The sequence below is a fragment of the Vanellus vanellus genome, assembly GCF_965231255.1.
Source record: "Vanellus vanellus genome assembly, chromosome: 5".
Taxonomy (NCBI): domain Eukaryota; kingdom Metazoa; phylum Chordata; class Aves; order Charadriiformes; family Charadriidae; genus Vanellus; species Vanellus vanellus.
Genome location: NC_138910.1, coordinates 65,693,769 through 65,710,196, shown reverse-complemented (window position 1 = coordinate 65,710,196; position 16,428 = coordinate 65,693,769). Strand labels below are relative to the sequence as shown.

The window sequence follows — 16,428 nt, the reverse complement described above, 5'->3', positions numbered from 1 at the left end:
ATGGAATTACGAAAGGCCTTAAATAGAAGAAGGAATTAAAAGCAAGAAGGAATTAAATGCATGCGGAAAACAGCAGAGCGAAGTTAAAGTTTCAGATGCGATAGCCACTACGGGCCCTGGTCGTTTCTGCAGCTAATTTGTCTCTCTCTCTCACCCAGTTTCCTCGAGTGCCACTTTTCAGCTGCAGTCCAAATATTCTATTCTTGCCAGAGCCTGAAGAGGATTTCATGGTTAAAATGTCACTTCTGATTTATTATCTGCTTTTAGCATGTGCTCTACAATCCTAAACTCTGCGCACTCATTTCCTACCTCACTTGCAGCGCTTTACATTACACACACAGCACTAAACTCATGATCAATTGCACTCTGCTGTGTGTGAGCACCAGATGCAATTTCTTTCTCTACTTTTCAAGTATTGTAAGGATATACGAGTTGCACTGGTAAGAAGAATCAAGAAAAATTTCTCTTTCAAACACGATTGCTAGTAGGAAGATAAATCCCATTTTACATATCAATTGTTAGCATAGCATGACATAGTAGTTCACTTGTTGCCTAACAAGACACACTACAGAACGAAAACAACTCAACTACCAGAGATGGTTAAAGACAGCTTCATCGTCTTGCTTGTATGATTGCATTTCCAGAGCAGACATGAAAAATGGCAACAACAAAGGAGAGGTTTAAAATAAGCTATCACAGTACAGGAGTGCCGTGCTGGGCTGTAACAGGCAAATGACTCAGTAGAACCTCAGGGGACTGTACTGCCACACAGATTGCGATGGGTAACGAGAGGAGCAGCTGACAGCACTGCTCTAGCTCAGTCGATCTGGTGAAATCAGAAAGCAGCTTTTAATTCTGAGTATCAGTGTCTCATAGGGATCCTATTGCAACTGCATTTCCACAAGACTGAAAGAAACTGATTACCAACTGATTTTTTTTTTCTTTGGAGGCAAATGAGCAAACACAAAGAAATCACTGAGGTCAAAAAGCAAGAATTCAAACATTAGAGGAAGGTAGTGACAAGCAGCACTGCCAACTCTGTGATTTCCCAGACAGATGCTTCACCCATTTGTTTTCCAATAATTTCTCTGAAGAGTTTTAGACTCCTCGAGAAACAGCTAGAGGTTCCCCAGGATGACTGCGGAGTTGGATCCAATACACTGAGCAAGAAACACACTCTGGGTAACTTTGCATGTTGCTCTGACTGCGATGTTGTTGCCTGATGTAACCCGTCAGCTCACTGGGAGCAGGAGAAGGGTGCGTGCCATGGCACAGAACTGCTGCTCTGGGCCAGCGTCCCTAACCTCAGCTGGCAGGGCGCGAGCAAACACCACTGTCATGCACATGTAAACGTGCTGCTAAATCTCCAATGCAGAGAAACACACCGAAAACTGACATAGCTGATTTATTTTTTTTAAAAGATATCCACCAACAAAGACTGCTAGATTACCTTTTTAATTACCATTTTCTTTTAACAATGTATCTTCTTTTTACTGTACCTTGATTAATGCTGGTACTCACTTGGCAGCTAGTAACCAGCAACATTTAATCAGCTTATCCAAAATATATTTTTGGCTACAATACCTAAATTGATGCACTGCAACATGATTAGCCGAGCTGTGCAAAAGGCTTTAATCAAACTGATGAGTTCTCAAATTAGTCCTGGCTCAAGTTCAAATTGCAGCTCTGAGCAACCAGTATTGTACTTGACTTTTGTTCATGTTTATAAACACTCTATACAGTGTAGGGCTGTCTAGATATCTGCAAACTCCATCAGGCTGCTGCTCACGATGCATTTCGAGTTTGAGCCTGAATATTTGGGATAGCACATATTTCACAGGGAAAGATGCAGGGCATTTTCCATCCCCGACTAAATCAATCTCACAGCATCAGGAACGTCAGACCTTTACAACCAAAACCATTTGTCCTAAGTTTCTCAGGGGAGAAGACATGGGTGATAAACTGGGAATGTGCTCCCAGAGCTTCACGTAGTGATTTCTAGTAAGAGAGTAACTTTGACAACTTGTTCAAATGAATGAGCAAACTTAAAGCCACTCCAAACTATGTGGGAAGCCAAGGGACTGTCCTCTTGTTTAAGAGCTCCTCTAAGCTCACACGGAGCAATCAGGCTGCTATCCTGTTCCCTTAATTGCTGCCAGGCTGCAAGTCTAAGCCAGCCAAGACTGCACTTTCCTGGCCTCCATAATTCAACCCATGTCCAGCAGGGGAGATTCTGAGATTTGAAATGTCGGTTTTATCTTAGTTGGGGACTGAGACATTTTAAATCTTGAACTGTCACAAGATAAAAAAGAAAAAAAAAAAAACCATACACCACCAAATCTCTGCCAAGCTCTGATAGTAAAAATGATGCTGCTGGGAAATGAAAATTCTTAGGATTATGCCCATGAGGAAAATGTATAAGATCTGAAAAGCAAACGTGCAATGAAATATCACAGCATGGCAGTAAGGACAAGAAGTCTCTCAGGCCTCCATCTTGCAAATACTTACGGATGTTTTAAAGTAATAAATATCACTAGCTTACTGAAGCCAAGGAGGTGTACAAGACATGCAGGATGGGTTCCTAAGCTCTTTGGGGGCCAGGGATGTTGATTTCAGGGTTACATACTATTTCTGTTGTAATTGTTCTGCCTGGCACAGATTCAGATCACTAGCTTTGGGCACCGACAGCAGTGCTGTTCTTTAAAATAATTCATGCTTTAGAATCAAGGCAAGAGATACAAGTTGGGTTGCACAAGTTGCATTTAAATTGAGCAGATTCCAGAGAGCTTTCTCACTAGTTAAGCAGAGCTATCACCACCCCTCCTCTTTACTCTAAGGGACACACAGCTGGCTGCCTCCATGTGTTAGTGATCGTGCTGCATCAAGGAGGCTTCTGCAAAGCCAAAGAGCAAAGCCTGCACTTAGGTTCTTATTTATTGGCAAAAGAATAAGTATAATCATAACCTGAAAATTTGGGACTTGCTGCCATCACTGAAAAGTAGATTTTGGTTTAACCTTTGAAGGCAAGTCCTGATAAAAACGTGTAGGACGCTTAGCTGTAATGCTTTCAGACATGCTCTAGCTTACCTGCGTCTCAAACCAAACCATGCGGGATGATCAGTCCCAATTTATCAAGAGGGACAAACTCCTTCAAGCTTCACTTCAGGTAAAGTCTCAGTTGCACTTTGCTATTTTGGTGTCCCAGCCAAAGTTTCTGCTTCAAAGCATCAGTGCCTGCAGCTGTGCTACCACACAGGAGCAGAGAAGCTGATCTCTCAGGCGAGCTGTCTTGATGCCTATGTGCATAATGAGATTCATGGCCCCAGGTGTCTCTGTGCCTACATCCCTGAAAAAGCTTAATTTGGTAGATTTGCTCTGAACACACCCAGCAGACAGGAAAGCCACTAAGCCCAGTGCAAACCACAGGAGCAATAAACGTTTCCCATTGAGGATGATGGTGGTAGTACAGCACTGACCTGCTACACAACGGATTACGGGTTCACAAGTGTGCCAGTGAAGAGAGACCCAGATTCATGAGGCCTCTTAGCCTGAGGGCTCAAACCCACACCTCCCACTTTAAAGGAAAATGTTCAGAGACTTAAATTATCAGCAAGGCTGGGGTGAGACTGCTCTCCCTCTTTTCTGCTGTTATGAGACCTTCATGGGACCAGAGACGAAAACGCGTGACCAGGAAGGAACTTGACTTTGCGGCCAGGTGATGGAGAAGGAGGGATGGGAGTCCTGGACTCTGATCCCCGCAGCTGGAGTTACTTATCGATCTTATCCTGAAAGTCTACACTGCAAAATGCATACACAGGTCATTTTCACAACAGGGATCAGACCCCTCTCCCTCCTCCTTAACGCCAAAACTTTTACTTCCCCTCTGGCAATTTTAAAAGCCATGTTTCCTCATGGCAACAACTGAAGTAAACATCTCCTACCACTCTGGTTGTATCTCCTTCCTCCCTCTTGTCACCAAATTATCACCTTTTTAGTCAACAAAGCTGTAAGTAATAACCTGTAATAACAATGCATTTGTGTCCTGAAGATAGCTAAAACTAAATTAACATCAATGTTGCCTGATATAAACATTCTTTATGGTTTGCACATACAGGAGACCCCGAGATGTACTGATTACCTCTTTCATTGATCTATATCTATTTTAAAATTCCATTATCGTTGAGCAGAGATTAAAAACAAAACCCCCAAGTTTGGTATTTAGAAAATTTTCTTATGTGCTTTACCTTGAGGGCTTTCTGTGCAGCTTCACTTGATCCAATAGCAATCAAGTTTGGTCCAGCCATGCTGCAAAAGCTCTTCAGATGCAAAGAATCATGAACAGGGACTGTGGAGACAGCATAATCCTGTATGGGAGTGAAGAATGGTTGCTATAAATATTCTTAAATTGTCCTAGTTCTATAATTATATTGAGACATTCCATAGTTACTTTTACTCTCTGCAAATTAACAATAGCAACATATCCCAGGGCAAAGTGTCAACTGTTCAAGTATGACATACCCCTCTGGACCAGCTTGTCTTGTCTGGTGCACTGGAGTAAAACCCAGAACATGTTTCAAATATTACTATTGTTGCAACTGCAAAGAAATACATTAAAATGCGTAATTAAACAGCATGTACATAAAACCTCTCCAGGGACCAGCAATAAGAACTTGTTGCCGATACATGAGAACATTAAGAACATGAGTGTTGATATGCTCTCAAATAGTAACAGCTTCCCACTATCCAAGTTACTTTTATGCAGCGATCTCACATTTCAGATCCAACTTCAGCATCTGTCACTTTACAGGATACTCAAGCCTTTTCAGTAACTTGTACTTTTTTTTTTTAATAAGTCCTAAATAAAGCACTTAAGTATGACAAACATCTTGGCCAGTATAATTTTTAAATTGGTTCAGTGGATGATAGCTTATATTTCCTGTAGCACGAGTGAATCTACAAACCTTAAATGTATCAGCCAGAATTTCTGCACCACGTTGATTTGTCCGCCTGGAAAGACCCACAAAAAATTCTCTGCCTGGAATGAAAAAATGAAAGGCAAAACAATTACAGCTTTTTTTTTTTTTAGCCATCCAAAAAATCACCATATCGGCTCCTTCATCAGAACATACACATTTTAAAAACAGGCCAGCTTTAGAGACATTCTGAAGCAATCTTTCATAGGTATCACCTTCTAGCTTTCTTTTCTCAAGTTGAATAGTAAAATTGAAAATTCAGCTTAGAAGAATGAACCTACACTTGTGAGCTGACAATTTAAGGCAATTATCTTTTTCCAGAAGACACATTTCACCAGAAGCATAAGTAGCTTCCTCTTCTAAAGCCCCGCAACGGTCATTGAGTCAGGAAAGAGAACAGCTGGGCTGGATTAGCACAGCACTGATTGACCATTTCCCCCTCCCTGTGAGATTTCTTCTGGTCTGGAAGGCAGCTCTGCAGCCACCGGCATCCTCCAGCTCCAGAGGAAATCAGTGCTGGATCTGCACTGCATTAGAAAGGCCGCCTTTCCCGCTCTGCCTCTTTTGAGACCCTTCTTTCCCCTCGGTGAACTAAGGCAAGCAGCCGGTCTACTGTGATGCTGATCAAAATAAACAAGCCCATTCAGCACAGGCAGGGAGCAAGCGTGTGCGCAGCCGATGTGAGAAAATGCCTAATGGCTTTAATGACATAAAAAACACAGTCAGTATCTTCATCTTTGAAGTCAACCATGCATATAAGTTGTCTAGTGCATGACATCTGGCAGGCAACTCCACCACTTTCTCCATAGACTAAAAATGCTTTTTTTATATTTGATTAATTGAACTAGTGACAATTGTCTGCATCAAGCTTTTACAAGTCCTGAAAATGAGTCTGGTGAACGTAGCTGCTTGTAAGATGAAATGTAAGACAACTGCAGGCAGTTGACTACTGAAAGCATTTTTCTTATTGGCACTTTACAAGCTAAAATAAAATTTGTATGCACAGTACTGCTCTTTGTACTGTGTGTACTGCTACTTAATTTATTCAGGCATTAGGCAGGACATTGAGTGTTGCATTGAAAATTCATCTCTCAGCTACCTTCGTGACATTTAGTAAACAACTGATTTAACAAACCGCACGAACGACATTTTATTACGCAGAAGACAGATAACATGCGGTCTTTGAGGCAGTCCGAATATGTAAAGAGCAAATTCACTACCACTATACCTGTAAATAAGACGTCTCCACCATCCAAGGTTGCATTTTCATCTACCATCTCTACTATATTGAGGTTGAGACTTTCTAGTACTCTCTTCATGGCTTCAACCTGTTTAAAAGAAAGTTATTTAGAATACATTGTATCATTGAAAAACTTATAAAAACTACCAGAAATACATATCGTTAAGAAGAATTAAAGACCTTTAACACGCCTTTAGGAAGATGGATGGCAGGGTCCTTTGTGTCCCTGCACATCCCAGTTCCCCAACTCTCTCCAGAGGCCTTTGTGGTCTGGAGGGGATGGGGCGTCAAGCAGCAGTGATCGGGCTCTTGCCTTCGCAGGGGAACCACGCAGCATCCAGAGGAGACAGATGAGGGGTCTCAAATGCATGTTAAGGCTGGTGGCTCTGCACAGTAACAGCCTCTCTGGCAAATCCCATCCCTTAGATTTGAGCAGGAAAAAGCACCAGTAGAGGAGTGATGTTCTCTCCTTCCGCACTGCTCAGACACAAGACGTGGCTCTACCAGCCATGGAGGTGGCAGTTCTATCCCAAGCACTTTTTAGTCAGCAGGGGGGAAAAAAAAAAAAGAAAAAAACCCAAACCAGTAAATCTTCTTTTTCTTTATAATTTTGCAACTTTACTGAGCATTAGTTCTTGCACTTTTGAGCTACCTTACTACAGAATTACAAGACCTCTCATCTCTATATGTTGCGCGGCTGGCTGCTCGCCACGGAGAGCCACACGCGTGGCAGGGAGCGCGCAGCTGCTGAGCCCATTTCCTGCTGGAAGGTGCTCCTAACTGGAGCAGGGAATGCAGCTTCAGCAAGTTTCCTCCTTCCCAGTGAGGCCTGCTGAGGATGCCTAGAGCAGGACCTGTTTCTATAGAGGTTCACACCATTGGCCATCCATAAGAGAGGCTAATGCTCGCTATGTTCGAGCACCATTGTCTTGGTGCCTCATAAGCCAAAAGAAGCACCCACACGCAACCAACTGCTCACCAAAAGCTTATGGCTACAGCTTGCAGAAAGTCAATATAAGCATGAGCTCATTCACAGAAACCCGTGAACCTGATCCCACACAGCAGCACCTTCATGTTCAGTGAAACCTCCTCACCCTGATTAACTACAGGTGCCCCGCAAGCATTAACGAACACGGAAGACACAGTGAAGACCTATTAAACAGCTCTGATTTTTGCATGTCCCACAGGTCATTTATTTATTTATTTAATGTGATAAATTAAGCCTTTCAAGAAGAAACACAGGAAGCTAAAGCAGGTGACACAGTACTTGTCTTCCAGCACCGTATACCAATAGAAGCAACTCTGGCAGCCCTACTCTTGGGCTCTGCCAATCTATACCCGTTGTGTCAGAGAAAGGAGATGTGATGATGATTAGTCTTTTACCCTCGCTGCAGCTGCCTCAGAGCAATAGCAGCACATGCTTTGGATGTGATACCTTCTCAAGAGCAGTGCTGGCTTCAGGGAATAAGGGAGGGGGCAGACGTGATCCACCTAAGCCCTCTTTTCCTGCTTATTTTCCATGACTCAGCTATGCGGCATTTGTGAATGATGCCATTAACCCCAAAGCCCAGGTCCAAAAGGCAAGAACAGGCCTCCATGGGCTGCCAGGACAAACGATGTAGGTCTATAAGGGATACACTGGGGACACCACGTTATCCAAGATTGATCTGCTCTCTGGAGGTTTTTCATTCTCTCTAGCACATCCTCACCCTTCAGTCACTTTACAGAAAAAACCTTGAACATGCACACTGTTAAAGTAGGTGCCTCAGTTTAAAGTTGAACGGGACAAAGGCAGTCTTTGTGCCACATGGATAACGCTGATGGGTTATGCTGCAACACAGAACTATACCCAGGAGCTTCCCGAGACCAAGGGACTCACCCTCCCTGCACAAAATCCCATCTAAAGCTCTGGCACGCAGCCTGGAGCAAGCCTGCAGCATGCCCTTTGCTATTATTAACACTTCTTTTTGCTCCTCTGTCTTTCACTTCATGCTAAAATGACTTCAGGCTGAATCTTGGCGCTCAAGAGTCTCCAGGCTTAGTAGTAAGGCTTCATCCTTCTTAGCCTTGTTGCTCTATCTCCAGTGATCTTTAAAATTAGGTTTATAAGGAGGACTGGACCTATGTGGTATTTTAAAAGTAAATGGGAAACAGCTGAGTTAATATTGGAAAACCAACTGTTGTACAAACACAGCAATATTTAGCAACATCCATGTGCTGATAGCAGAATAATTTCTTTTGCCTGTGAACCCCAGTGGTTTTTACTGTGTCGGTGCTATATGCTTAGGAGCTGTAAGACCCCCCAAAGAAGAAAACAATTGCTGAATATGGAGTAATAGAGTCACAGCATTATCTAAGAAGGTTGCCAATCCAAGAACACCCAGACTCACTGTTCTGTGCTGACATGGAGCAGACAAGCAAACTCACGACTGGGACACCCTGACACACGAGTACACCAGCCACAGACAGTTGGAATAAATAAATATCCCCACCAGATCGGGTTATTTAAGGCAGAAGTCCAAACCGCAGGAAAAAACAGGATCACCCAGCCTGTTGTGTGGTCACCTATCTCCAATTAATCCACCCCCTCTAGCAGCTACCAAAACACCAAGAAGAGAAAGCCCTTTCAGGAGACATGGGCGCTCCCAGGAGGAGCTATCTGGGCTTGCAGAAGCAGCCAAGCCAGTGGCTGCCCCCAGTCAGCACCTTCTCTGCTCCTGTTCTCCTCCCCGATACTGTCCCCACCAGCCTGGAGGACCAGCAGAGCTGCAGATGTTATGGTGGCAGAGGACCACCCAACCCGCTTTCTGCGGGGAGAGCCAAAATCAAAAGCTTCTCTGGGCCTCAGAAGACCATCTGAGTGAGGTAACATGTAAAACCTGGGCAGCCTACAGAGAAGACATGAAACCTACTTTTTACTTGAGCAGCGCAGCTGTGCAAAATGCTTGCAGCGTCCTCAGAAACAACTCCAATGCAGTGGGCAAAGGGCTGCAGAGCTTCCCGAGGGATGCAGGCAGGGAGGTGGCAGCACTTCACATCCCTCAGCCAAAAGGGCCAATTAATAACACTTGACTAGAGTACCAATTAAGTAAAGTGCCTAGCTAATGAGAATAGCGGAAAGTAAATGCTGACTTTGGTTTTGTGATTTGAGTCATATGTATGTTTTAATCACCAGCTGCCGATTACCATTTAACCACCAGGCTACGTCAGAGATGCCCTGAACTGTTTATTTAATTTACAGGGGTTGATGCAGCTGTAGCACAGACATTCAGGAAAGTTATCAGAACTAAAAGTTGTCCAAAATCACAGAAAACTAGTTTGATTTCCTTCATGATTGTTCCAGGCTTTGAGGTATTTATAAGATGTTCAAGATTTTTTCCCCAACAGTTGAGCTCATTTTAGCTTATGGACCCAAATTTAAACAAATGTAATGACTGCCATATAAATAACTGGATCTTTTTTCTATGATGGGTGTTAATGAATTCAAGTCTACAGTTCAAAGTTTTGCAGGGGTTTTAGGCAACCAGTAGAAATTCCTAGAGTTTTAATTGGAAAGTGCTGTTCACACATGCTAGGAATATCTTTCAATATCCGTTGGTTGTGTAAAATAGAAGTCTCAAGTTACTGTTTGTTTTCTATGAGCAACACCAGGAACTTCATTCAGTAGAAGCAGAAATGAAAAAAGGAGCACAAACAGAGATGGAGAAGACCAGAAGGAAGACTTGACATTATTAAAAAGGCAACTGGAAAAAAAGAACTTGTAAATACAGGATTCCAGAAAAACAAAACCAAAAATGAATAGCCCACCTGCTTTTGCATATAGCTGAGTTCCCTGCACGGGGGATAGCACAGACTTGCATTACTCCACCACATCATCTTTAAAGCCATCCTGCAGGAGTTCTGAGTAGGGTGTCCAATACAGCATATCCGTGGTACGCATTTGACACGCGACCATCTTGGAAAAAGCACACTGAACTCAAGAGTTCGGGTCAGTACATGGTAAAGTCCACACAAGTAGCTTGAGTCTGTATCTCATCCTTGCAAAAGGAAATCAAGGACTTGGCTCCATCCTTATGCCTTCGCGCATCAGGGAGGATTGTCCCACTTTCCAATGGAGCTCCCACCCCAGAGAGAGAACAAGATACAATCTCTAGCTAAGGAGGGACAATTATCCTCAAGTGAGAAGTTAAAAATAGGGATGCAGCAAAGGGGGTTGATTTTACAAAGCCCTCTATCCTCCTCACATTTTACCCTCCCCAAACAAGTGATAGCAGTTTTTCCTGAAGTGTGGAGTCTTAACACGTACTGGTGAGATTTTATAATGAAAGACTAATTCACAGAGCTGGCTTTGATGTATGAATAAATAACTACCTCTAGGTGTTGTGTTGTTTGTTTTTTTTTTCCAGGACAGAACTGGAAAAAGGTGGATGGAGGAAGTCCTCTGTGAAGCTACAGTTACCCAGGAGACACCAGTAAAATACACAAAGTATTTGGACATGACCTGCTTACAAGCACATTCACTATGAAGATGACTTACTGCTTGCTTTTATCTTAAGTAGCCAAGAGGAAAAGTCACCTCCCCTCACTTTATCTCCTTTACTTAAAAACTAAAATCCCAGGTAGTCAGAGTTGTAGCACACAAAGGAAACACTCATCTGTATCCTTTAAGATTTCTGTATCCTATTATCTCAGGTCAGCTCAAGGTTTGTAACACGATATTGGGTTTTATTGTACATGTACCCATTAGTACATCAGTTGAGTGTTAAAGCTCATATGCTTTGTGTAGTGATGTTTTTTCTAATAAGCACATTCCTGGTGTGAGACGGGATGTGTCTAATCCACGGCAAAGCTGATTGAGAGACAATGGGCTCCAGCCAGCTCAGCTCTGTTTCAAGGAAAGAGGACAATAACTGCGTTTGACATTTATAAGAATCTAATTTCCTCGTGCTTTAAAAATGGAGCTCATTACCCTCCGGACTGGTGCCTTCCACCAATTACTGTAACTGATGTGCGGGGATTTTTCCTTCTCTATATTAGTATTTGATGCACTCTAAACGGAGGCTGCTTCCTAAATTATTTACTGGTCCTTTGTGCACTAACCACGTTATGGGATTTATGTTATTGACAGCAAGAAGGAAATTATCTTTTCAAAAGACAGTGAAAACAGGGAAATGATTTTGCAAGTCACGGCCTAACCCCTGCCAAGAGCAGGGCAGCTTTTCCCCCGGGGTGCCCGGGCTGGGCGGTGGGGCCACGGGCAAGGCGCCACCGAGGCTCCCAAAAGCCCCATGGGCAGGGGCACAGCTGGGGCTCGGCAGAAGTTGTGGATGGTACCAAATCAGGCATCACCTAATAACTGCAATTACCCATCCACCTTCGCCTCCGAGCTCTCAGTGAAAGGGGGAAGATGTCTGCAGACCTGTTTTGGATGATAGGACGCAGAGGGATTCAGAGAGCAGAAGAACATCCATTCTAAACCAGCAGAGCTCAGCTCTAAGTGCTAACAGTTCGGTTCTCCAGAGACTGACTGCAGCCCTAAGAAAAAGGACTCTCAGCCCAAGACACATTACCACACTGTCTCCCGAAATTCTACCTCCACCACCAATTTCTCCAGCATGGTAAATCACAATTACTGGTTTCAGCCTCCACTTCATTGTGTTTTAAACTGCCATTTATAGCTATGCAAAGGAAATGTCAGACTTAGTATATGCAGAAATTAGACCATGATATCTCTGAGGTGACTATTTCTGGAGCCATTAGCTCAAAGTTCACAAAGTGTCACTGTCAATATATAATCCATTTTTCAGCAAGGCTCCGAGTGAAGTCTATTTATAGAGATGGACAAATCTAGGGCCAGGAAAGGGTAGGCTTCAGTTTTGCAAAACCAGATACCAGTGTTGGTCATGATCCAGGTTCTTGCCTGTCTGAATCTGCTCTGTTTGGAGATGAGGAAAGCCTGTCTCCTCTTGATGGTAAGCATTGCCCTTCTGGGCTTGCAGATGCTTCAAAGAAAATAAAGCAGCACTGTAATAGCTTTGAGGTTTTTGAGAAGAAAACCCCACTACTATTTGTTTCCTTGCTTTAAGTACGTCAGATACACACCCTCGTGTATATTGATCTCAGAAATTTGTGGGATGTGGGGTGTGTATCACAGTGTTGATACCAGGAAGGGCTCTGGCTCTTGAGACGTCAGCGGGAAAGCTGTGGTAGAACAAGATGCTCCAGCACTGCTATTCAGTGCAAATCATGCTGTAAGAGTGTGTTAAGTGCAAGACAAGTAAGGTCAGCTCTGTCCCACAAACAGCTGCCAGCACAGGCTGGTAAGGATGCCCTGTGCCTGCCATTACCACACCCACCAGATGACAGACCACAGTTTGCTTTGGCGATCGATCCCCCTTTCCACCCACACAGGGCTGTTGTGTCCATCCCACTGCCTCTTTTGGAAGGGGAGAGAAGGTGAAGATTGGCACCAGCCTGGCCCTGAAGTGAATCACCAACTGCTCGGCAGCACGCTCCTGGATGGCATGGATGGACATGCTTCTCCCAATCCACCGGAACAAATCACATCCAGACTGCTCAGTTCAGAGTGATCTGAGCATGACTTCAAACTAGGCTGCGCATCACGACGCGTGGAAAAGACAGTGTTACATCAGAACCCCCAGAAAACCCTTTTTGGGAGTTTCAGTTGGTACTACCCTGGCGACATGGAGCTCTAGGCCAGGTCCTTACCCAAATGGTGGGGCAGTTGCACCGTAGCATCAGTCAGACTTGTAACGCATCAGTGGCTGTGCCAGAGTACTCACCAGCACACAGCCAGCACCGCTCTCTGCTGGCAGACACTGTGCTCCTTCCACCCTGCTCAGCCAGACGTGCCATCCAACGTGCAGGCAGCATGGCTTGCCCTCAACCATTTTTCATCAAACGAGGCCATGGGAGGGCCAGGAAGGAACACTGAGGTACTCCCAAGCCATGTCCTCAGGCAGAAGATAACTTGTTAGTCGCTCCCGATACACAGATCCCATACCAATGCTTTCAGATTGCAGCTCTGAGACGGTTTCAACCTTACCCGAAGCTTGCACCAAGCAGGCACAGCTTTTGGCAGAGTTTGGGTGGTTTATGAACCATGGAGTTCAGAAAGGGACACATGGATAATTACCCCATTTGCTATTGCCCACAACACTGCTAATTGTGGATCCAAACCCACTTACTACCCTACTACTGAAAGAGTCACAAACCATGGGCCTAGAGCTGAGGCACCTGGTGCCAAATGTCCATTGTCCCTGGAGAGAGACCTGAGATTGGGGCGAGTACAGCACGACTAGCGATTAATGGAGAAGGAGACACATGGAAAGAGCTGGACTAGGGGCAGCACAGAGAGGGACTGGCACACGGAGGAGGAGCAGAAAGTGGCAGGTGGCCTCTGAAGCTTCTTGTCCCAGAAAAGCTTCTTGGCCATGCAGGAGGGGAGCTCCAGCCTGGCAGGTCTTGGGAGGTCAAGCTGCAATCTCCTCTCTAGGTACACGCAGTTAAAAACACAATTAATCTAGATGTCCTTGGAGCATGTTGTGTTTTAATAGCTAAGCAGAACTGAAGTGCATGAGAACAACTGTACGTGGTTCACCAGCAGTAAACCACGCCTGGGTTTCCCCTTCCTCTCTTCCACCACGTAGCCTTTAAAATGCAGGGACACTATTTCCCACAAACAAGGAGCCAGCAACCTGCTCACTTGCTACAAAAAGTTGGGCTGAAATTTCAACCCACAGCAAATGGAAATAATTTCAATCAGGTATGAAAAATTCACAGGAAAAAAAAAAGAATGTTTAAAAAGATGGAGATTTAAAGTTGCTAGAAGAAAAGGCTTACTAAGACACACTAAGCATAAAATCAGGTTAGTGGAAAAGTTTAAGCAGCATGAATGCATTGTTACAGAAAAACAGTGAAGATTTTGCTGGATAAAGACGATGACATGAAATTCAAGTCGTACGCAGGCATGCTGAGAAAGTAACGTTCTAAATACTTTCTGCTTACAATTACAAAATGATCAATTGTTAAGTGTTGGACAGAGAAATATATTCCATTCTGCCTGGACATGCACAGCGGGCCAAGAATGCACCTGGATAAGCCAAGCATTCATTATCTCCCAGACACTCAATATCCCATAATACCCCCAGCGACTGCCAGCTTCTTGTCCACCCTTGACCACACGCCATGTGCCCCATTTCACAGCTGAAAAGTATTTAAAATTCATGAAGCCTGTTGAAAGCTCGACTGTCACATTCTGCTCATTCCACAGGGTATGGGAAAACCGCGCAGAAGGGACATTTCAACCGGGGCTATTATGGCTCTTGAATAACCAATATTCCATTAAATTGCTAATAAACCCACTTGAAGATAAGTTGATCACAATCAAACCATACAGTAGCATTCCTTTCCTTTAACACCGAGTTGTCAGGTTTCACTCTGTACTGTACTACTGTTTCTGTGCCGTTTGTTCATGCCTTGACACAGAGCATTCAAGATACCCACTTTGTCCCCAGTAATCTAAATGCCCCATTCTAAAGAGGCTGAAAGATCTTTGGCAAGGATAATACTCCGCTTATTTTAAGGTAGGGAACTCTTTTCAAAGGAAAAATCTATGCTAAAGAAATGAAAAATAATTATACCTCAACCAGGATATTTGGGGTTTTGTAACTTCTTGAACGGGGTGCTTACAACGTGAACATGGTGGTAAATGGTATGAGCACCTCGCGGCTTTCCTAGTGCCCAGTCGATCTTGGTCTGGTCTGAATTTTCAGTTGAGTTTGCAGTTCAGCAACTCATTTCCTCCTTCTTCCACTAAACCTTAGTTTTATCAACCAAAATAAATATAAAAAACATCTGAAAAAAATGTCAAGAGTGTTTGTTTTGCATTAAAACTGATTTTGCTTAGATTCCTCGCAGTTAATTGTCAAGCTGCTGGCACGCCTGCTGTTGCCTTCTGACCTTGCTGTGTGCACATGCCATTGTGTCAAGAGGACTCCCAATTTTGTAATTTCTAACACTGAAAAGCATGTCAGACTCCTTCGCGGGAGGGGATTTAGAAGCTTTAATTTTATATTAACTAACCCGATACTGCTGAAAAGCAGCTCCCACCCAGCTCCATCCCAGCAGGGGACCATCATCACCACCCAGCTCTGAACTCTTCTCATCACCTCTCTGAGGCGTGGGAGAATCAACCTGCAGATTTCAGCTGCACGAATAAATGGCCAAGGATCATCATCAGAATAATTTGGCCCCATCTAGTCTGTCTGGTGGGGAGCCACAGACAAAACCCAGTGGTCACCACCGTGTCCCCATTGCCACGTACTGATGACAGGAAGGGAAGAGAATTGCTCCAGCGGGCATCTGCCCAGAGCCCCCCGGAGCCAGCGCAGCTCCAGAAGCAATGACCATCGTCACAGGCAGCTGAGAGAATATTTTTCTTCACACTGAATTCACTCAATAACTGGCCTTTCACTGAGGAGCATCCGGCTGCTCCCATGTTATTTTATAACAAGGGCCCCACGGGCAGAGGTTATACTAACCCAGCATTTTTTCCCCCCTCTAATAATAGGTTTCATTCATGCTTTTAGAGAAGTTGACTTGTCTGTCTTATTTTAGCTATGCTAACACATCCTGCAAGAGTGCCCTGAAGTGTCTAGACATATATAACAATAATAATGGCAGAAAATGTAAATTCCGACCATTTTCCCAACTGGTTCCAGTAAGGTTTCCACAGCCAGCTAAGAAAAGCGTCATCCCAGTAGGATTACGGAATTTTGCTGGTGTACACGAATGGGACTAAATCCTTGAAGTTTTAAGTAATCAAAGATACATCCCAATACAAATAAGCAAACTCGGAGTCATTTATTGAACAAATTGCCCATCACAATGTTCGGTGGGACATTTCAATCTGAAAATAACCTTTAGCAGTCTAATACTATACTGATGAGTTTTAATAAATTCTTAAGCTTTAAAGATATGCAATAATTATAAGCAGTTACCCATCTCCAGCTACTGTTTCTTGAACTCAAAGTGACAAAGGCGAAGAAAGAGCCAGCTTTGCCAAATCCTGCTTCTGCACCGACTCCTCATCTCAGGCTTACAGTCATAAGGAGGAAACGAGAATAAAGCAGCAAGCGCTAAAACATGAAGAGCACACGCAAGATACAGCAGCTGACGCAGTCTCTCCATAAG

At 43.9% G+C, this 16,428-nt stretch overlaps 1 protein-coding gene across 1 annotated transcript in view; it reads right to left on the bottom strand.

Annotated features, from left to right (window-relative positions):
* Positions 1-16,428, bottom strand: part of DDAH1 (dimethylarginine dimethylaminohydrolase 1) — a gene marked incomplete at both ends in the record, with an annotated part of 59,511 nt that overhangs the window by 9,741 nt on the left and 33,342 nt on the right. Inside the window, 3 exons of the mRNA XM_082483520.1 lie at positions 4,245-4,364; positions 4,962-5,035; positions 6,202-6,301. Of these exons, the coding sequence (XP_082339646.1) occupies positions 4,245-4,364; positions 4,962-5,035; positions 6,202-6,301 (294 nt within the window). The remainder of the gene's footprint in view (positions 1-4,244; positions 4,365-4,961; positions 5,036-6,201; positions 6,302-16,428) is intronic.